This window comes from Zootoca vivipara, chromosome 1, assembly GCF_963506605.1.
Source record: "Zootoca vivipara chromosome 1, rZooViv1.1, whole genome shotgun sequence".
Classification (NCBI taxonomy): Eukaryota; Metazoa; Chordata; class Lepidosauria; order Squamata; family Lacertidae; genus Zootoca; species Zootoca vivipara.
The window spans coordinates 116,463,641-116,487,153 of NC_083276.1; the positions used below are offsets into that span (position 1 = coordinate 116,463,641).

Consider the following 23,513-nt stretch of genomic DNA (forward strand, 5'->3'; position numbering starts at 1 on the left):
TCCTAAAATTAAAAAGTGAGAGCCAAATTAAGAGTCTTTTTATATTTTATATTTATACGTTTTTTACAGTTCTTCCTCTTCATCTGTAGGCCTTTGTCGTTTTAACAAACCACTTTTTAACCAACGGTCCATTTTTAACTACGCAAACTGTAGCTTCCACGAAAAACGCTTTGTTTACAAACACTACTGTTTTGCAAAGAGGCAGCGCGCGCCAGGGAGGAGGGAGGGGAATGGAGAAGACAGGGTACCTGCGCAGTAGCGCACAAATGAAGCCGACGCGCGCAAAGCATCTTGGGGAGGTGAGCATTAGTAGAATGCGTGCGCTGCCTCTTTGCAAAACAGTAGTGTTTGTAAAGCGCCACCTAATGGCATACAGCAGAACTACTGCCTCTATCTAATTCTAGTTTTGCGCTAGACTCTGCTCATGCAGGAAGCGGCCAAAACAAAAAATCTGTTATCATACGAAATATATTTAATATATTTTTTATTCTAATAGCATCTTGCGGACCCCTCTGGCATAGCTCGCGGACCCCTGGGGGTCCCCGGACCACCTGTTGGGAACCACTGTTATAGCCCATCAGGTGCTTGATAAACCACTGCTTATTCTCAGTGGTGACCTTTCAAGAAGAACAGTGAAAAATGAAAGAGTGCTGTAAGAGTGTGCATAATTATACCGGGTACATGAAAAATGTCCAAATTTGAGATTAAAAAAATGTTGCGCTGGGCAATAAAATTCTGCTTCTGAACTTTAGGATTTAGTTTCAACCCCATGGCATCAGAAATTTAGAACTCTGACGTTTGCTATTCCTAGCCCTCTTTATGAAGAGGGAGGCCTTTCTAAAATGGCCATAAATTTTAATGTTTAGTATTTAATTTTACACACCATCTCCTGCCCCACCAAAAAAAGTATAGCCTTCATTAATAAGTACAATGGACCTTAAAAAGTGCTGAACTGTGAACTTGATGCATATTAACATGTTGCTTACTCTTCTGAATATATTCAGCCCATCATCCAACCCTGATTATTTTGTAATTATTAGGTGGTGATGTCACAATCTGTATTGCGCAGAAAAGAACAGGGATCACTTAAGTCTTGTACACTGCTTAGAGATGACTGAAGTTAAGCGCTATATGAACTGTTTAAATGAATAAAATAATAAATTTAAATAAGCAAGGCCTTTAGAATGTCAAAAACGCTTTTTTGGGGGGAGGGCAGACCAATTATGTCCAACAATTTTAAAAAGTGGCCACAATTAGAAGAAACAACTTATTGTTAAAAATAAATAGAAAGAACAACTTCTGATTAATGCAAATCAAATAAGGTTTCTCAACTTGAACTCAAGCAACTGGGAGAACTTTTTGTCATTTTAACGCACCACGTATGAAGTTTATATTCAGGGGCTTTCAGACAGGTGTTTATCGTGGGATCTGTGCCCCTCATGGTAAGTATGGTCACAGCATTCACACAGTGCTGTGGAGATCAAAAAGCTAATCCATCCAATTAATCTGGTTTTACTGTTTTCTAAGGAAAATTACTTTGGAAAAACAAACTGTTGCCCAGAACCCATTTGTGATGGGCTTGCAAAATTAAGTCCTTGCCTCAGTTGTTCAGGAGTGAACGTTTGTGGAGTCAAACTCCTTTTATATTCAGCCAAGAAGCAATGAACTCAGGTGAGAAAAGCCACGAATTCAGACAACTGGGATCTCTAGACTTCCATAAAACATTTTAATCCCACCCCCTGTCACAATCTCGCATTCGTGAGACTCACCGCCACTCTGCCTTGTGATGCAGGAATGAGTTGCATTGGTCTGGGAGGTTGCTATCGTTTGACATAGAGTCCAAGATTGAAATGATCTGCTTGAAAGACGGTCTTTTCTGAGGGAGGAAAAGTACGTATATTTTAGACATTATGAAAGTACATTCTAGGACCACATTAACAATGGAATTCTCCCAGGAAAGCTTCAAGTGCAACACATATTAGTGACTAGATAATTATTATGTATATGCAATTCAAGGAGGGGGGGGGGGGAAATCTGTAGAACGTAACTGTTTGGGGTTTGTTTGTTTTTACACATGCAAAAAGAAGTGTCTCAAAATTGTAGCAGAGCAAAAAGTCCTGAATGTACCTTCTATTTTTAGATATAATTTTATTATTCATGTGCAATGCTATGGTAACTAATGACTCCTAAACCTATTTTTGTATTTTTTCTCAAGCACAGATAATAGGATGACAACTTCTCCAATGAAACTAATATGGAGACCAATGTTCCTTCCCTTCCCTTCCCTTCCCTCAGTGGCACCTCTGACAAGATCAAAAATTCTGCTTACAGCCCACCATGTTTAATTCTATTAATTCATATGAAAAGGCTGGTTCAAAGAGAGTCCAGCTTTGGTGAGGAGGAGGAGGAGGAGGAGGAGGAGGAGGAGGAGGAGGAGGAGGAATTTACAGATTTTAAGGTCTCTTCCACTTCTTGAAGGTTTGAAATCCTAACCATGGATACAGCACATATGTGCAAATAAATGTCAGAAGGACATCAGAATTTGCCATTTCCCAGTCTTCAAAGATGTTCCTGTGGGTTATTGCTTTTGGTTTGATTTTATATATTGTGGTCTTGTTGTGAACTGCCCTGAGACCTCTGGGTATAGGGCGGTGTGTAAGTTGAATAAATAATAATTATTATTATTATTATTATTATTATTAATAGTATTTGCCTTGTGCTGCATTTGAAACACCTCCCCATAATGGCCATGTGGCAATGTATGAAAAATGAAGCTGCAGCCCTATAGGAAGGCTTCATACTACAAATTATACACTTGTATGGCAGGAACCCACGTTCCTGAGATAACAGTAAGGAAAATAAGTCCAGATATATTTTTTAATAGAAAAAAGAAGACTTTAAATATCAGTTGTACAAACACTAACCTTGTTTGCCTTACAAGCATTGTATGCAAATATTGGCTTCCTATTCACTTCAAGGCTCAGTTCAATAGTGTGGGTCTAACCTTTAAAGCTCTAAATGGTTTAGGGACTACTTCTTCCCATATACTCCTGCCCAGAGAAGCACTTTTGGTCCAACTTGGGATATTCGGTGAGTGAGCATGAGAGAGCCTTTTCAAAGACAGGGTTGCAACTCTGTCTTTGAATGTTCTTCTATTCAAAACCAATCAACATATCTCTGTGTCATATTCCCCTTTGCCATATTTGAAAACACTTATTTCAACAGTTTTATTGCTGCCAGTTTTAATGTGTATGATCTTTTACCCTTGCTTTTGTTTTCTTTGAAGTGTTATTTTGCGTGTGCTGTTACTGCTTTCAGTAAGTTGCACTTATATGTTTATGATGCTGTTGTTTGGTTTTTATGAATATACTCTGGGCATGTTCAATCAAAAAGTGGGATATAAATATCTATTATATTTGTGGCCTAAAATCAAAAATTCACGTTTTACAAAGCTCACATATTTGCTTCAGCATGAGGCCATTCTGATTAATCAAAAGCAAGCACGCTACTTGTAATTACGTCTTTATTTCAGGGCCTAGAACAAGAATATGGATGAAAACTGAGGGAAAGCTTCAAAAATAAGTACCAAAAATGTTTAACACATCAAGAGACTGCCTGTTTGTTGAAGTGACATTTAAAATAGTAATGGGGATTTTTTTTTTAAATTGAAGTTTTCACAATACAATTACAAGAACAAACTAATCTACAAGAATTAAAGAAAACCTTCCTAGCGTGTGAGAACACTGAGGCCCAGCACAATAAAGTAGCATACAAAACTTGGAAAAGTTTTGTGTGCCCTCATGAGGCATGACAGTGACTTTTCATTGTGAAAGCTAGCCACACAAATGCAGAATACAGCCGTGTTTTTTTCTTGTGGTGTGAGGCCTTTGTTCTGTAAAAGCACATAGGATTCACTTTACACATAAGTTATCAAAAAGGACGTAGAGTTATTTATAATATTTCAGTTTTGCATAGGTAAACAGAACATTTGATGTCCACATCTTCAAATCAGGTCCCTGAAAAACATAAAATAGTAGTAGTACGCAAGAAGGTTTTTTTTTGGTTGAGTGTGGAAATGTATACAACTTTTTAACATCCTCGCCTCCCTGTGCCAATTCTAGTGCTGTGGTTACAAGGCAGATTGGGTCAGAATGCAGTCCAGAAACAGAGCAGGGGAAAATGTGCTCCACATAACCAAGGATGACCTGATTATTTCAAGTTTTAAAAAAATACTGTCTCAGGCAAAGCAGTCATAAGTTCTTTGCATTTTCTTCTGCCTTCATTGCTTCCTTTGTTATGCTGAAAAAAGTAGGGTAATTGTTGAAAACTGAAAAAGTCACAGTTAAAATGTTTCTCGAGAGAGAGAGCATCGCCTCCGTTAGTCTGTCTGACAGACCCCAGACAAGGTTGAGACAAAAGGTTGAAACCAAAATGTGGATACATAATAAACGGATGATACACATTCTCTCTGCATCACGCCTGTAATTATACCATTTCTGCTAAAATTACAGATGCAGCAATTAAAACGTGCATTTTAATTCGAGTGCACAAAAACAATTAGGAACAATGCTGAGGTGTCTCTCCCAGGCAGATCCAAGTGATTTTCGCATTATAAAAGAGAGACAATTTCTTTATTTCAAATGTCAAACAACATTTAAAAAATGTCAAATGTATAACAAAAAGAGACAAGTGCTCTTCTATGCAAGAGCTGCCTATTCAACATTTAGGTGAAGGGATCTCTTTGTCTGTCATTTCTGGTCCATCTTGCACACAATTGTAAGACAACTGCTTAGAGCTCAGCGGTTGCTGTTCCCCTCACCTCATCCCACATCTATTCTGCATGTTCACACACAGCTATTTCCCTCAACTACTCCCGTAAAACCCGCATTTTAGGACCCTACTGTATAGTTTACAGTTAAATCAGCTTGGAGCAGAAGGATAGCAATGGCAGCAGGTGCAAACTTGGCAGTATATGATTTCCACCTGTTGATATAATTCGATAATTGATTCCTAATGTAGAGTCCTAATGGCTTGCTTCAGTAGTTTGTGCCTCCCTGTGGATTCCACATGGGTAATGAGTGGCTACAGCCTCACAGCAATAAATGTGAATGAGGGCATGGAGGAAAGACTCTATTCCTTTGCACCAACCATGGCATCCGCTGGTTCAAAGTACATCAATGCCAGTTTAGATTCGGAACAATGTACATCAGGACGGACTATTTCTGTTCTGCGTTAGTGTCACATGCATTCAATGATAGGTCCCTTCGAGGTTTTGTTTTATGCATTCATTTTTTTAGCAATGCAAAAATTGGCACGTAAAATTGCATGCATTTTCCCTTGCCCCAGCAAGAAACGCATTTTTGTTGTATAATAGACATATTTTTGGAAAGGAAACTGCTTTTGCAAAACTTGGAGAAGTGTGTGATCTAACGTTAGGTTGAGTTGTGTTTATAACGGTTGGATTAGCTTGGCTTGCTTTAAAATGTGGATCAAATGTCTCCGCCCTGAATGGTAAATCCTCAAGGGTAAAAATAATTATCACGGGATAAGCTGGAAATCAAGTGGATATCTCTTTAGTGATCACAAAAAATATATATGAATTAAGTGTAAAGTTAAGCATTTAAGCAAGATTTGAAATTACTCATCTAGGAGGGAAATAGTGTATCAAATTAGCCTACTATTAGCAATATAAGGTAAATAAATTCTGGGACCTTGATAAATGGAAAAGGAGTTTGTGGTTGTGGTCGTGGTGAGGGAAGATGTGTAGTAGATCACTGTGCTCACTGTTGTTATGGTACTGTTGAGAAATGCTTTGTGCCATATGAAGATGAGAAGGTCAGTCTGCTTCAGGGCCTGCCACCCTTTTTGGGCCAGTGGGAACATTTGGAATTTTGAGGAAGTTCAAGGGGCACCATTCACAAAATGGCTGCCATGGGGCCTACAGCTTAATAAAAGAATGGCTCTCTTGCAGGATGTGGTGTAACAGAAAATGACTGCTGGACACGAACTGGCCACCACACCTAAATGAGCAGAAAAAGGGACAGGAACCCAAATTGTGTGGGCATGCCCCTTCCCCATTAGGCATTTTCAATGTGAAAAAGACACCTACACCAGCCAATACTATGCTCCCTCGTAAAAATAAACTCTTTCCTCTATTCAGAATGGGAGGGAGGGAGTTCAATCTTTACACCCAATGAAATGTGGGCATGTTTAAGGGGCACAGGATATTCAATATATGGGAAGCTCTATAGATTTTTGAGGTAACATTTATCAAGACTTTTCAAGGATGCAATTTAAAGAACAGAACATCTTCTAACAAACAAAATGTATAATAAATTTCTGATTGATGCAAAAAAGGAATTTCTGTTATAGTCTTATAATTATTATTGTATTTTATGAAGTTTTGTTCATTGCTTAAATCCGATGATAACCTACGCTTACCCAGATAATTGACAGAGCAATCTGTTACAGTGGTGCCTCGCTAGACGAATTTAATTCGTTCCACGGGTCTTTTCTTATAACAAAACATTCGTCTAGCGAATCCAATAGGAATGCATTGAATTTTTTTGCCCATAGGAACGCATTAATTGAATTACAATGCATTCTTATGGGAAACCGCAATTCGCTAGACGAATTTTTCATAAAACGAATTCGTCTAGCGAGGCAACCTCCGCTCGAAAAATCCTTTTGTTAATCGGAAATTTCGATAAGCAGGGCATTCGTTAAGCGAGGCACCACTGTACATGAGTTCAGTGGGACTTACTCCCAGGTAAGTGCATATAGGATTGCAGGCTCTGTACCTGAAATCCTGGCTCCTTTAAACTTTTCCAGTGTCAGCAGAGAGGGTTGGTGATATGTGAAAATGAAATGAAATGAAATAATACAAATGGAAAATTCCTATCTCACATTTAGTGTCCAATCTGCAACAGGAGGGTTTTGGTTTTTTAAAAACAACAACAACACAGTACAGTTAAAACACACAGTGGATAACAGTAAATAAATACCCTTGGATCTGCTTCCCAACACTGGAGCATCAATTCTGCAAAGCTTCCAGGGCAGCTGCTTGGAATGGTCAGTCTCTGTAATAGAAGCAAGACAACAGTTGGACAACTGAGGGACTAGGAACGAAGAGCAGAAGATAAACCCCAGCTCCCATATGAAAGCAGATCTTCCAATGTCCTCAGTGAAAGAAAGAAAGAAAGAAAGAAAGAAAGAAAGAAAGAAAGAAAGAAAGAAAGAAAGAAAGAAAGAAAGAAAGAAAGAATACCACAAAGTACAGGAATGAGCAAGCACAGGAATAGGCAAAATGCCTGTAGAACTGTTTGTTGGTGTTTGGAAACATATCAAGCTGTCTCTGACCCATTTCTCAGAGAGATGATCTTCTAGCACCAAGAATCATGGATCCTTTACCACTGAATTTTACAATTCATGGTTTGGGATATATGTCATCTATATGTGCCACCCAGACCAATTCTAACCATTCTAGAGGTTTCCTTCCTGGAAGCAACCACACTCTTAATGTAACTTAGAGAGTTTCTTACACTCAAGCAGCATATAATTTGTTGTTTTCTAAATAAATATGAAACTTCTGAATCTCTTCTCAATTCAGAGTGTTAGTATGAAGCAAACCTTATGCAGCATGCTAGCTCTGGAAAAGGAGAAAAACCCCAGGATCTTACAATAATTCCATTCCTCAATCTACAGTCTTCATTAATATACTATACTCCTGCCTGGAAACCAGGCTCTTCAAAACTGTACTAGGGAAACCGTCCCCTAATTCTATGCCTCCAATATTTTTAACTTCAATCACAAGTCCACAGGTTCTTATTATGACTGTATATAGCTCTGTATATGTATTTCCCAAGGTTTTCCCATTTCTGCAACCCTGCATATATTTGAGATAGTATTCTTCCCATGCACAAGCTCAGTTTATTTGAACTACAGAGCATAAATATCAAATAGAGTAGATATTATTCATTGTTCTTATTCCAATTAATCCTTCTTTGGGCAGTGCATGTTCAAGTATCCTACATTAGTTCTCATCAGCTGTTTTGTATGTGTACTAATATTTACTGGCGTCCATTAGCTATTTTGAACTAAAGTGCTAGATTGTGCTATAATGATGATGATTATGATGACGACGACTAAACAGTCCTACTTAACTGGAGCAATCCACTATCACTCCCAGTTAACCATGAATAATCTGAGTTGCATAAGAATCTAACTTCTGAACAAGCATTCTAGTAGATGAAAACTACCATGATCAAGAAAGGCAAGATGAACCAAATGCAGAGTAGTAAAATCATAAGAGTTTGGAACCTGTTTATTGAATTATTAGTATTGTTGGGCTTTGCAGAGGTACCATGTAGATATTGTAGAGCTGTCATGATAACACACTTTCCTTAGCAGGGTATCCTACTATGGTCTCTGGCCAAAATAAGTGCTAAGATTCTCTTCAAAGTGAAATTGAAGAAGGTCTGAACCCACATCTAGTCAACCTCATCCTTAGTTCAGCATTGGACTAAAGGAAGATGTTACAGTTGCTTATTAGAAAACTGAAGCAAATCTACTTAAGCACACTTTTCCTGTGTGTATATACTCCATTTTTTCTAGTAAATGGAACTTTTGAGTAGTTAAACTACTGCAGGGTGACTGCCATGGGAGAAGGAAGGGTTAAGTCATTTTTGATGCTTCAGAGAAACAACTGTACATGGCTTTAGATTTAGTAGGGTAATAATGCTAAAGACTTAACTAATACAAAAGTCACCCTTCATTGTACATTTATTGACGAACTGATGAAGCCATACAAGGAGTCTAATTAAGTGTTGCAAGAACAACTAACATGTAAATACTCAAAGACCTTAAATAACAACATTATTCAAGAGTGGGAAGAAAACTCTCATATTGCAAATATTGACATAAGATTGAAATACTTACTGCCAACGTGAACAATTAGTAACCTAGCGACAGAAGGCAGACGCAGTGCCAAAAGCAGATTTGTGTACAAGCACAAAAACCTGATATCTTCATGCTGTGATCAACATTTAAGAATGCGTCTACACACTTTCAGTAATGCAATTAAATCTCTAAAAAACCAACCTTTTCATTGAGAAAGATTCTATTGATTAACACAATTGACCCATTTATACAAAGCAATCAAATCTGAACTTCTGTCCACTCACGTTGCTCCCTAAGATTGCCATGACCTGCACTCCACTTTGTCAAGTAAGCTTAACAAAACAGATATCTATATAAGTGTAATGGGACCTGCAAGAATTTATGAACGGCTGTGTGTTAAAAGCAAGAATGAAATGCAAACTCAGGAAAGAATCCTATTGGGGGGGGGAATAAAACCCCCCAGAAAATATACATAGCAAATGCTAATCAAATATCCAATCATTTAAATAATGAGTACCATAAATGTGAAAAACTATTATACCAAAAGTATGTTCAAGAAGTCTACTTGGCATAAACAAAGTGGCAATGACACTTGATACTCAGTCAAGTCATTTGCCTAAAAATACAACTGATAGTCTAGCAATGACATTTGTCTGTAACCCTCACTGTTCCAGGAGTTGGAAAATGAGTTACTAAAAGACATGTAATCATCACTTGCATCCATCTTACTTGAGTAGAATGTTATTTGTCAGGTAATATATAGGTAGCAGGTCGCAAAGAGTGTCATACTCTAATAAAAGTGACATTTCTAAGTAGTAATTTGATGTTAGATAATGACATCTCTAATATGAACTTTTATATTAGGATTGTGTTTTGGAGTTTAAAACATGCAAGTACCAAGAAAAACTCTAGTGGAATGAGGAAAAGTCATTTAAAGAACTGATATTTCACTTAAGAGTCAGTATGGTTTAATGAACAGAGTACTGGGTCTGGATTATGGAAATATGGGTTCAGATCCCCAGCTAGGAATCTCACTTGGTGGAACTGGGCAAGTTGCCATCTCTCAGCCTAATCTATGTCACAGGGCTGTGAGGATAAAATGTATGCTGGTCTAAACACATTCTAAATTGAGGAAGGATGCAAATTCCTCAGCATTATTTTTGTAACCTACAGGATAGGTGAGTCTGAAAGTCTTAATTATTACTTATTAGTTATTTAATAAACAGTGCACTTCTACAATCAACCATTCTATGGGTTGTAATCTCTAACTCTGACAAGAGAGGAATTCTGCCTGGGACAAAACTGTGGTTTTGTTGTTCTCTCACCATAGCGAAAACTTTAGGTCACAAAGCACATCTAAAGCAATCTGTTTTCCACAAAGAACACTGGGAACTGTAGGTTAACTCCTCAGAGAGCTACAATTCCCAGCACCCTTTAACTACAGTTCTCTAGAGGACGTAATGAACTTTTAAATTGTGTTACATGGGCTTTAAAAGGGCAACAAACATAGTTTGCAGACTGACAGCTGAGAGGGAACTTGGAACAGGCCCCATCTAAATTATGTAGTAAATTATGTAGTAGCAGTACCATACCACTTTATAAACAGTCATTGCTTTCCCCCAAGGAATCCTGGGAAGTATTAGTTGTTAAGACTTCTGTGAGTTGTTAGGGGACCCCCTATTCCCCTCACAGAGCTACAATTCCCAGAGTTCCCCGGTAAGAGAGATTAACTGTTAACCATTCTGGGAACTGTAGCTCTCAGAGCGGGACAGGGGTCTCCTAACAATTCACAGCATCCTTAACAAACTACAGTGCCCAGGATTCTTTAGGGTATGATACTGGTTTAAATGTATAGTACAGATGGGACCTTCAAGACATACAGAGTTGATCCAATTCTGTCCAGCAGGGACTTCCATCAGCAAACTTTTGCCTCTCCTATGCAGCCCCCCTCCCCACTACCTTCTATGATGTTCTGAAGGTCCCCCAACCCTCTGGAGCAGATCTAGAGGGCATAGAGTGGGGGTGGAAATTGGCAAAAACCACCTGTCTCCTCCTCCTCTCTCCCACCTTATGTTGACAGAAGTCTCTACTGTCATGTGATTCTGTCTGCATGGAAACGCCATACAACACTTAACCAATTTATTAGGATTTTTTAAATGTTAGAAAGAAACACAAATATTTCACAGCTTTAATAAGCAGGCAACAATTTGCCATCAGATTTAGAAAACAAACAAAAAATCAGTATGGTAATCTTACCCAGTGACATCAGTTTCCACACATCACTGTAGTGTTCTATTTAAAAACATGGGCACCATAACTTTTGCTCTATTGTCTGGACACTAAAGAATACATAACGCCCCAATGACCATTAGTGGCTTTCATTCACCATTTCCAGTCCACTGAAGAAATGGGCAGGCCCTTGCTTGCCATTAAAATCAAAGTCAGCACTCATATATTTAACATTATCGCCTCACATTCCCTCTTCTACACAAACTTCAGGCTGAATAGTCAATCTAGATAAAGTTCAATATGTTCCATTTACTTCAACAGAGAGAACGTTGAGCACTGGAACCAATGAGGTTTTTAAAGTGCCTAATTTTGGCTGGATCGTGTCCATATTAAGCAGAGCAGCAACCTATATGGTCAACATGGTATATCACTATACCTTTCTTATATACCAGATTCCCGTATCCAACTATGAAACCAAAGCACTGGTGTATATGGAGGAAATTTGTGTCTCGATTGCCTCGTCCCCAAGGGAAGAAATATTGTGCTGAACCAGTAAGCATTTCTTCATGCTTAGAAATGGAACAGATACAGTTTACACCTTATTATTCTAAACTTATACTGTAGGAAGTTACAAGCATAAGGTTGTTCTGAATTAAGGAGAGATTCCCAACCAAGTTGGGTATTCCATATGGATTCCCGGAAAGGGCAGCCAACCTAACATTCAAGAACAACTTTTAAAAGGCAGAAGGTGGTTTAAATATTAATTCACCCCCACCCGTACATTCCGTCGTATAAGACGACTGGGCGTATAAGACGACCCCCAACTTTTCCAGTTAAAAATATAGAGTTTGGGATATACTCGCCGTATAGGAAATATAACCCGGCGTATAAGATGACCCCCGACGTTTGAGAAGATTTTCCTGGGTTAAAAAGTAGTCTTATACGCAGGAATATACAGTAATTTTTTTCCTAGTAACACTTTAAAGAGTCTAAAACCATTGGGGAAGCCGGCTATATATATAAAAGAATTCAAGAAACAGAGCTGTTGCTTTTTAGCCAAGTAGCCTTTTATTAAGTAACGTACCCACAACCTTCCAGTCTGCCTAGATAGAGGATTTCCATACTTGGTGTGTGACACAGCCACAACTTTAATTTTTTTCCCCCTTTAGTGGGGGGAAAGAAAGAAAAACCCGTACTTCCTGTCTTTGACATCAAGGAGCCATGTGTTCAAATAAACGCTCACATGTTCAACTACCTGAAAGCCTCAATTTGTAGGAAGAAGAAAAGCAAGGCTGGGGACCCTGTACAAAGGGTGTTTACGCCACTGAAGTTCTTTTGAAATGGAAAGACACCGCATGAGGAAGCTTGCAACTATGGCAGAGCCTTACCAGTACCAGTGAGGATCTCATCTTCAATGTAGCCGAGAACGTAGGTGGCAAAACTGTAATTTCCCTCTTTTTTAAACTATTTTTTCTTCTTTTATTTTTGAAATCCTCATCTAAGTGGCAGTTTCTTGTACTATAGTGACTCCTGCTGGGAGAGTTAAGTTGAAGTAGCTGAAGGTCTCTTACAGATATATCAACTCCCGGCCAGTATAAAGATGTCCTAAACGCAGGAGATGGAGTTAAACTGTTCCCCTACCTTGGACGCAATGGCTTCTTTCATCACTAAGAACAAACCCCTAGGTTTTACAATTGAGACTGAGAAACTAGTACAGTACTTGTACAATTTTTGATCTACAGCATCACGATGTGAAGCTGCAACAATTAGATGTAAAGGGTCCATTCATGAGGAATAACATCACTTTGACCCTTTGTGTTAGCTCCTACTGCTAATCTTTCCATATGCGTGAACTTACTTTCAATTTGAAGAAGATGAAAAAGTCTTTTGCAAAACCCAATACTGTTTTCTGATCTATGTACCTGAATGTAGAAGCGTAGTCTTACCTCGTTTTTTTCCACTACAAGCCAAGCTACTTGTAATCCTTCCAAGCCTTTAAAGGGGACCTCCCTTGTTAGCATCTCCCAGAGAACCTGGAATAGAAAAAAAGGAAAGAATTTTTATTTCTGTACTTTGTATTTTAAATACATTATTAAGCCTTGATACAGCACTATCTGTATCCAATTACCAGGCAACCAGAGTCCATTTGCAGGAACATGGACATATATTTGTGTGCAAGATCCCCACACTAAATTAAATTTGAGTATTTCTCAGTTTTTTATGATAAAGAGAAGCGTGGGGTTATATTTTGGTTGTAAAATACACAAGGCTGAAATCTTTCTTTGTTCCTCAGTTGCTCAAGCCTGGTGGTTGAGACTTGCTTCTGCCTCCATCCATTTATTCTTCCACTAAAATGCCCAAACTGATGTCTGTGTACATGCACACGGTTATTTCATTAGTTGCTGTCTTCTTTGGTGCAGCCCAGCACATTATACAAATCTTGGTCTGGTATACCCAGTCTTGGTGCATCATCTATGAAAAGGACAGCTATGCAAATGGGGACGAGGAAGAACTTCCATGAAGGAAGGGCGAGGAAGTCATACAAATGAAGTTTGGGGGAAACCAACCCTGTTGGGCATGGGGTAATTCACTTTACATGAAATGACTTCTGATTCAGAAGCGGTAAATAAAAATCAAACCATAAGGAAAAAACAGCAGTGAATAGATATTCAAGGTCATTCAAGGCAACTAGAAAAAACGCAAGTAATGAGCCACAGTAAGCTGCTATGTATGCAAACCCTGCTTTTTCTTTTTCCCCTTTAATGTTACTACTCCAGAAGTTTGATGAACGAAGCTCACAGGAGTTTTAGTCTTTAACTCAGGAGCATATGCATGGCTCCCAAAATGTTACTGGCAATGGCAGCTGAGGCTTCCCAAGAAAACAGGACTACCTGCCCAACCCCTCCATACATTGTGCTGGAGAAACCTTACGAGCCCAGTGGATTGCTAGCTACCAATTCTAGTTAGGAAAAAGTCTGGGTGTTTAAAAAGCTGGATTAAAAAGTCTCTCTCTCTCTCACTCACTCTATAAATAGGTTTTCATATCCAAGGCAACACATGCTCAGTGTAAATGAAGACGAATCTTCACTGGATCTACATTTCTAAAGGGAAATTTATTACACGAAACCCCTACAATTAAATATATATACAAATTCACTGGTAAAAAGGAATCCTGTTGAACTGATATTTAAATTGAATATGCTGTGACAATTTCAGAGTTATCATCATTATCCCATAAGCATTCCCCCTATCAGGTAGAAAGACTGCATATTATTTTCTGCCTCATGCAGAAGGATATGTCTACTCATGGGAGCACAGGCATTTTTAATGGCTAGGGAACTATTGGACAGACCACAGGAATCCTAAGACTTGATATGGCATTTGGATAGGTAGCCCAACTATGTGTTGTATTTGTATTTGTATTTGTATGTGTATGTATATGTCTGACTGCAAACTCATTTACTTACAGGTGTATTTCATTCATTTAAGTGGAAGCCCTTTGCAGACAAATTGCAGTACAATCCTAGGACCTGTTATCTCACAGATACAAGTCCCATTGTTTCCAACAGAACTTACAACCAAGTAAGGCTCCAAGGGATTTAATCCTCAAGTGTCCCGGTCTCATGAAATTGTTTGCCAGATCTCAAAAAGTTATGTGAATTATAGGAAAAACTAACTAATATATGCAATCCTTCCTAATGTTCTTGTGATTTATTCAGAAGAGGCAACTTCAAGTTGACCAAGGAAAAAACTATGGACCTATGGATTGACAGCATTGTATTGTACTATGGTGGGAAAATGCTCCCACCCCCTAACATTGTAAATAGAAGATGGAAAACAATATAATAGTTCAATGAATACAACCCATTCTGGCAGGGGAAAACCCAGGGAAAAAATAAATAAAAGAAAGGCCATGGATTCTGCCAGCAGAATGCCATTTCTCGACATCTTCACTCTTTTACATTTGAAAAGGATTCTGCTCTTTGTTATCAGAATTTCAGCTGCACTTCAACGGATGAAAAGCAGATGTCTGTCTAGCACAAAAGCCACTTGTAAGTGCTCTAAATTGTGATACCAGGCTGTTCAAAACTTGTATTTATGGATGAGATTGTTTAAAAAGAAAAATAGACACATTTTTCATGGATTAAATCTTTATCTTCAAAACACATTGTTGGCATAAAGGGTTGTGGCTTGGAGAAGTTGAAGACCTATGAAGAGGAAAGCTTGGCTGAACTGATGGCTGGAGATTGTGAGCCAATGCACTACTAATGGTGCAAATCTACGCACTTGTAGACACAGTTCCACTGATTTTAATGGGGCTTACGCGTACGTAAATGGGTTAAGAATTGCAGTCTAATCCCAACCCCACTTACTTGGAAATAATTTCTATGGAATTAAATAGACTTTACTTCTGAAGAGACATGGTTAGGACTGAACGGCAAAACTTCTATCTAGATCAGAAATTAAATGCACACAAGCATATCCTTGTGTAATCTATAAATATTTAACTAAGGGCCAACGTGCAAACCCTCGTGCGGAGGGTTAATAATGTAGTCAAATAAACAAGTAGTGGGCGACCATGAAGTTCCTTTGTGTGCTCTTTCGATGTTATAATTTCAGGTAATTTTTCAAGTTATTTCCATTGTAGGGGAAATCCAAGCTGAAAAATAGAAACTCACTGAACTGAACTTGCACCTATCTGCCATTGTGATATAACAACTTGTCCTATTTAAACCCAGTCTAAAGATGGGATAAAGAGTAAGGCATTTATACCTATACCTGAACTTCATCCCTCCAGTGAGATGGATTTTCTCCAAAAACAATGCCTAAATTACAGATTAAGTTAGCTGCCGTTCAATAAGAAATCAATGTAATCCAAGTGAGTCATGGCGTACAACTTTTCACATTGATTTCAATGGCACCTATATGCAATTTAACTATATGAATTCAACCCTATGTCTTCAGATCTTATGATTTTGTGAGCGACAATGAAAAACTGACCGGCATCGGTGGCTTTGAGCTGTGTGGCTACAAGTGTGGATCAATGGGATTGGGTGAAGAGTTCTCCTCACCTTGGCATGTTGTAAGTGGTAATGGACTTTGGGACCCATTATTTCTTCCTCATCCCTTCCCCAATCTCCTTACTTTATACTGAGGGGAAGCTCTGCCCTAGGAGAGTCTTTTCTAACCCAGGACACTGAACCCATTAGTTTAGTCTTAAGAAGAGTGGGAAGTAATTTCCTAAAGATCTCTGCCATGGATGGCAAAGACGACCACCCACAATAAGTATTTATTGTTGTTAGTCTCAGTTCTAACACTAGTAATTATTAGTGTTGTTAGTGCTACGGTTTGTTCCTGGGTCCTTGGTGTTTGTCCTATCAGGACTGGAGAGTAATATCTGAACAGGACACACATGACAGAGAAACATAGGCAAAACATGCACCACAAGAGTCATGTTGAAGAAAAGAAGATGGCAACAAAGCGTGTCTGTGCGCCAGAGAATGGGCACCCAAAAAGGCACATGCGCAGAAATACTGAGGCAGCTGTAAAGGAATGAGTACACATTCAAGAGCTTTGTGTGCTTCATATGTCTGTCAGGGTGCTGACAGAGCTTCCTGCATCTGTCTTTTTGTGGGGGAGGGTATTTTATAGATTGTTACGAATTGCATGTGTTTTTTGTATTAATGTGTTGATATCACAATGTATTTATGTTTAAGGTTTTTAAATACAGTCGTACCTTGGAAGTCGAACGGAATCTGTTCCGGAAGTCCGTTCGACTTCCAAAACATTCGGAAACCAAAGCACGGCTTCCGATTGGCTGCAGGAAGCTCCTGCAGCCAATCGGAAGCCACGGAAGCCCCATCGAACGTTCGGGTTTGCAAAGTGGAACACTCACTTCCGGGTTTGCAGCGTTTGGGAGCCAAAACGTCCAAGTACCAAGGCGTTCGGAATCCAAGGTACGACTGTACACTGCAAGCCACCCGAAGGCCTCTGTGTGACAAGTGACTGCCAATTCTAGGAATAAAAATGTTTTTAAAAATATTACAACCAGCACTATCTTTTCCTGGCTTTGTGTTGGATGAGACTTGAGGGGCTAGCTGGATCTGGCGTCTCCAAAGATAATTTCTTTTGACCATATATGGTAGTACACAAAGAAATAGGCTACTCACCACACCATATGAATACGTGTCACATGTTTCTGATACCGGCAGACTCTGGATAACTTCTGGAGCCATCCAAGGAAAGGTACCAACTAGAGACATGTGTGTTGTATGGGAGTGGAATCTTGAAGCACCAAAATCGCATATCTAGAAAAAGCAGTAAATAAATAAAAATGAGCATCCACGTTTTTTTGAGCTGACGACAACTATGATGCAAAATAGGGTGCAACAGCAAATAAATTTACATGTGCTTTATATTTTCCTACCTTTAATACTCCATCACCAGCTATGACCACTGAAATTTTAAAAAGAAAGAAAGAAGAAGAGTAAGAAGAAATTACATGACAACTATTTACATTATTTAATGAGGGTGGACTTGTACATACTGGAAAGCACAGTTCATATCATTTCTCTAGCTGACGCATCTGGCAATAAATCTAAATGACACTGAAATATCTCATGCTGAATTGTCCATGGCCACCAAAGGAAAGAAATATTGATATTAGGGTTGATAGCTTACTGAGAGTAAACTCAGCACGTTATGACAGTGGAAAAGAAAATACTCAGTGACAAAAATTATTGAGAAGCGAGACAGAAGATAAAAGTGTCGGATCTTATAATGCCATGTCATACAAATCTATACTGTAGACATGACACCTGGCAGGAGCAGGAAGTGTCAGGTAAGGACAGCCAATATGATCTAGCAATTGGAGCACCTACACTCAACAAAAAATCTAAAATATTCACAGTATTATAGTTTACGGAGAAAAGACGACGACTGAGTGAGAAAATGGCGTGGGTTTATAAAATTATGTAAACCGTTGAAGAGAGTGAACAGAGGGATCTATCATCTATCAATCTATTGATCTATCAGTATCACTCAGAATATTAGGATTTGGGATCAATTTACATGTAAAGGGATAAATCTTTACACACAGCTTAATTAACATAGGATACACACAAACACATAGCTTTAAAATAGATGATAAGACATTAACAGTTTATAGGTAAAAGGGAAAGGTAAAAGACCCGCGGATGGATAAGTCCAGTCAAAGGCGACTATGGGGTTGCGGCACTCATCTTGCTTTCAGGCTGAGGGAGCCAGCGTTTGTCCACCGACAGCTTTCCAGTTTCATGTGGTCAGCATGACTAAACCGCTTCTGGCGCAATGGAACACCGTGACGGAAACCAGAGCGCACAGAGACGCCATTTACCTTCCTGCTGCTCCTATTTATCTATTCGCGCTAGTATGCTTTTGAACTGCTAGGTTGGCAGAAGCTGGGACAGAGCAACGGGAGCTCACCCCGTCACGTGAATTCGAATGGAAGGTCTGCGTTTCAAATTTGCACAATGGGGTGAGCTCCTGTTGCTTTGTCCCAGCTTTGGGCAGCTTAGCGGTTCGAAAGCATACCAGTGCAAGTAGATAAATAGGTACCGCTGCGGCAGGAAGGTAAATGGCGTTTCCGTGCCCGCTGGCACTGGTCACAGTCCCTCCGTGCGGCAGTAACGATTTAGCCATGCTGGCCACATGACCCAGAAAGCTGTCTGTGGATGAAAGCCGTGTCCCTCGGCCTTAAAATGAGATGAGCACCGCACCCTAGTCGCCTTTGACTGGACTTAACCATCCTGGGGTCCTTTACCTTACCCTTTTAATGGTTTATAACAGACAATTGGCGAACTAGAACCTATTCTATACAGAACAAGTATACCCCTATGCAGTAGGTGCTGCTGGCCAATGATAGGCAAAGGGTCTGATTTGACCTTGTTCATTAGTGTATTCTTCATTTTTGTTTTATAATTCACTTAAAATGTAAATATTTTAAGACTGATGTTGCTGGTCCCCGTTTCGTTTTAGTGTTCAAAGTCACAGGTGTTATATGGTCCTGACTATTTTGTCAATGCCTAACTTTATTTTGTAGTAACAGATTTCAAAACAACTATTACATTTGGGGGGGGGGATTAAAATGTTTAAAAATTAAAGTTCTATTAAAAAAAACCATTCCCAAAAACATTTGGTCTGGGTGTTTGCCTAATCCAACATGGAGTTCTCCTACTCTGTCAGAAGTGCCACCACACAATTGGTCAAAGTATTAGAATGCCCAACAATAAATACTAAAAAGACATAACATTACTGTAATTAATTACAAGATTTATCGGCCACATTTCAAACAGAATGTTTTCCAAAGCAGTTTCCCTAAGTTATCTGTGTTTGCCGACGAAACTTTGCACAGAATTGTGAATGTTTGGTTTTCAATATCTAACCAGTTATAAAATATATTTTACATAGAGGTAAAATTGGATTTCTCTGGTCAAAAATCAAGCAAAGAAAATGAGGCACAGCCCGTTTTAATGTGATTGTAAGAGAAAATCCTTTCAGGATAAAAGCAACAACTAATAGCAATATTACAGTGAAATAAGGCCCCTTTCATTTTTTCCCCTTTGCATATTAGTTTTGGGTGTATCCCACAGTACTAATCCCATTTGGCACAAAGCAATTCTATCTTGCGTAACAGCCACAGAGACTCATGAACTGCAGTTACCACCAAGCAGAAAGAGATCAATGGATGAAAAGCTACAGATATTTTGTGTTGAATTTGGTTCAGCAGCCTCTCACTTGGAGCATTAACTATAGCTTAAGTCATTTTCTTGACAAGGAGATGGCTTGCAACTCGTAGCATGTTTTTTCATGGCTGGAAAACTCAACATATTTTAACCGACTGTGCCAATACAGCAACAGATTAGGACCATGTGACCCTCCAGTTCACTCCACTTCCCATCAGCCCCACCCAGTATGGCCAACAGAGATGCAAATTTCACAAGGCAGTGGGCTCAATCCAGACCAAGGACCTCTCCACACTTACCATTTACAGAACAGTAGCTGTTCCATCCAATATTTTTAAAAGTGAATACAGTTGTACCTTGGAAGTTGAACGGAACCCAAAACGTCAAGAAACCAAAGTGCGGCTTCTGATTGGCTGCAAGAAGCTCCTGCAGCCAATAGGAAGCCGCAGAAGCCCCGTCAGATGTTCAGGTTCCAAAGAAAGTTCGCAAACCAGAACACTCACCTTCCGGGTTTGTGGCATTCAGGAGCCAAAATATTTGAGTACCAAGCCCAAGTACAGAGTACCAAGCCCAAGTACCGAGTTCGGGATCCAAGGTAAGACTGTATGTAGCTAATTGTCTGCATCTTTGACCCCAGTCATTATTAGAGAGTGAGTGTGGAGTTTTCCTTTCCACACTAATGGAGGGTTCTGCCCAAACTAAGAAAAGTTTCATGGCTGTAGTCACTCTCCTAATGTAGCCTTATGTCCTTCCAGGAAATTATTGTTGGTGCTGTGAGCCTGCACATGGGGATAGCACTTTTGTGAATTATTTATTCTTTTAATTATCCTTACTGTTCAAGAATACTGTTCTTGTGGGGGTAGAGGAGATTAGAAAAGGAACTACATGTTTGCCTGAACTATGGTGACTCTGGTTATTGTGATAAAATTTCATATGCAGCTCTGCTCCCAAGGGCTCCGTCCCATCATTTCTATCAGTCATGTATCTCCTTTGAACTGAGCTCACAAACTTAACATTTGTTTGAGGGAAGTGGCATAAAAAGTCTGCCAAATCTAGGGCTGCCATACACCCGGAATTTCCTGGACATAGCAGGGATTCGGCCATTGTAACCAATACCCGGGCGGAAAATCTCTGAATGTAAAAGCAGGGTTTCGAGTACTATATCCGGGAATACTAGCTGAAGGACGCTGACATTGTGTGGCAACATGCCCCAAAATCCCCCAAACCCCAGCAACTATTCCACTATAAATGGTAGGTGTGGAAAGGCCCTAGGTTACTTGCAAGTGTCCCACTGAAAAGCTCCATGGAAAGTTAATCATAACTAACTTAGTGCCCTCTAAAATATATGGGACAATTAACTTATCCTGGAATCCAACCTAATGTGTTCTGATTTTGCCATTGTCCAGAGGTGCACGAAAACTCTGCTTATCTAAATGCATCTTAGAAAAATTGTACAGAATGGTAAAGTTCAAGGAAGCTAAAAAGAGAGCAACCTAAATACACTTTGTTGAAGACAAACAGGATTAGAGGCGAATCGAAACATGTTTCGAAGTGTTTTCCAGCAATGCTTAGTAAGCATTTCAACCGAAGGTAGAATCGCTTTCCTGTGTTTAGTATAACTAGCACTGAAAAACCAGGATTTGCAAGAAAAACAAGAACATGTAAATTCATGCTGTATTACCATTTCGGGACTTCAGATCTCGGTGAATTACTTTGACTGGAGCCTCCATATGCAAATAGTGCATTCCTAAAAGGAAATGGTTTTTAAAAAGAAATGAAGAAAATCTATGTTATAACATGACCACTTATCAGCACTTGCAATGGCTTCTTCACAAGCCAAATGCAAATAAGGTAAAATAGGTTTAACAAAATCTTGGAGCAATTCATGCATTTCAATTCTGTGGTGAGGAAGACACACATTCAAATAATAATAATAAAAAACTCAGTGAAGGAAAGGTTATGTGCATTTTTCATGAAAGGCTACACGAAAGGCCTTCATTTATTTATGTATAGCCTTTATACCGCATTTTTCCGTGTAGAACATGCCCCTGTGTATAAGACAGACTCCAAATTTGCGGACTCCAAATTAAGAAAGGGGGGGGGAGTTTACCAAGAGTTGTTAACCTTTTTGGGGGGATTGCCCAGAGTTGTTGAGCTTTTGGGGGGGGGGATGCTGAAAATCGCTCACCTACATGACAGCATGTGTCACCAGAGGCACCAATTGTATGCCCGCTCACCACCAGCAGGCGGAAATAGCCCGACCAATTGCCGCTGACAATCTCCTAATCACGGTGATCGGGACAATCGCCCGTACCCGCAATGCACACTACCCATGTATAAGATAAGCCCCCCCAAAACCCTTGTCTTATACATGGAAAAATACGGTATGCCACATTTCTGTCAAGGCATCCTAGGTAGTACAGTATACAATTTTAAAATCCGAAAACATGTGAATGGTTAACTATATGTTGTAAGCCACCCAGAGTGGCTGGGGAAACCCAGCTAGATGGGCGGTGTATAAATAAAATTATTATTATTATTATTATTATTATTATTATTATTATTAAGAGAGTCATCCTAGGCCAGGCATGGCCAAACTTGGGTCTCCAGCTGTTTTTGGACTACAATTCCCCTCATCCCTGTCTACTGGTCCTGTTAGCTAGGGATGATGGGAGTTGTAGTCCAAAAACAGCTGGAGGGCCAAGTTAGGGCATGCCTGACCTGGGCCAACTGCTGACACAATTTCCTAGTCCTGGGCTAGAGTCTTAAGCAGCCACTAGGAAGGTGGGATGCGGTTGGTCCAATGGTTCTGTCAGGCCTTTGCTGGTTCTGTCAGAGTCTATATTACATTAGTAATATAGTTGCATTTTATGATGCTTGATCAATCTTTAAAAAGCTTTTTTCTGCCCAGCTCAAATATTGATAATGACCCCTTTTCTCCCTACAGGGAAGTAATTCTCATGCAGCCTTTTGCCCTACAAAGATGCCACATAAAGAAAATGGGAACATTACTTATGAACACAAGCTCAGAAGAAGAACCATTGAAATAAATAAATTATTTAGGTATTTCCAGAGCCGTAGCTATGGGGGGGGGGGGCTAGCCGGTGTTTTTGCCCCAGGTAAAGCCTCCACAGGGTGCCATTGAAGCTCCCAGTGTCTGTGTGCTTACGCATTCAAATGCACATTGGGGGGGGGGGTGCCAAACCGGGTCTTTGACCCGGGTGAAATAAACTCAACTCCTTAAACTACATCCTGTGCCAAACATCTGGTAAATCAAAATTCACTAGTAGACCTTGCGAGCTTTCGTGGAAGATAAACAAGTTGATAGCACTGGTGAATGTGAAGAATTCCGACTAAGGATTAAAGATAATGTTGCTCCTTTTTTTCCAAATTATTGCAATAAACTTCCCTTTTTAAATCAATGAATCTCACTTACCTTTAGCTATGTCAGTTGCCCAGGTCATTATATGATCCATATCCATCTCTTCGCTTCTGTTGCTATTTATGTAGTCATACAGTGATCCAGCAGAAGCGTATTCTGTGAAGAAATAGCACAGATCTTTAAAAATGGCTTTGTCTAACGCTGGACAGGTGCACGGTAATGTTTGGCTTTCCTAATGAAAAGCATTTACATGAGGAGCACGCTTTGAACGCATGCAAATG

The 23,513-nt window shown here is 39.5% G+C and overlaps 1 protein-coding gene across 6 annotated transcripts in view; it reads right to left on the minus strand.

Moving 5' to 3' along the window:
* The window catches only part of MAP3K20 (mitogen-activated protein kinase kinase kinase 20), a 342,609-nt gene that overhangs the window by 282,691 nt on the left and 36,405 nt on the right, over nucleotides 1-23,513 (minus strand). For all 6 annotated transcript variants that reach the window (XR_009558438.1, XR_009558437.1, XM_035135169.2 and 3 more), the window contains exons 4-10: nucleotides 23,287-23,388; nucleotides 21,532-21,597; nucleotides 17,555-17,583; nucleotides 17,298-17,435; nucleotides 13,074-13,160; nucleotides 7,005-7,079; nucleotides 1,770-1,876 (exon numbers count right to left, since the gene is read on the minus strand). Coding sequence is in view for 4 of the 6 variants with exons in the window: in XM_035135169.2 (XP_034991060.2) it covers nucleotides 1,770-1,876; nucleotides 7,005-7,079; nucleotides 13,074-13,160; nucleotides 17,298-17,435; nucleotides 17,555-17,583; nucleotides 21,532-21,597; nucleotides 23,287-23,388 (604 nt within the window). In the remaining 2 variants the exon portion in view is untranslated. The remainder of the gene's footprint in view (nucleotides 1-1,769; nucleotides 1,877-7,004; nucleotides 7,080-13,073; nucleotides 13,161-17,297; nucleotides 17,436-17,554; nucleotides 17,584-21,531; nucleotides 21,598-23,286; nucleotides 23,389-23,513) is intronic.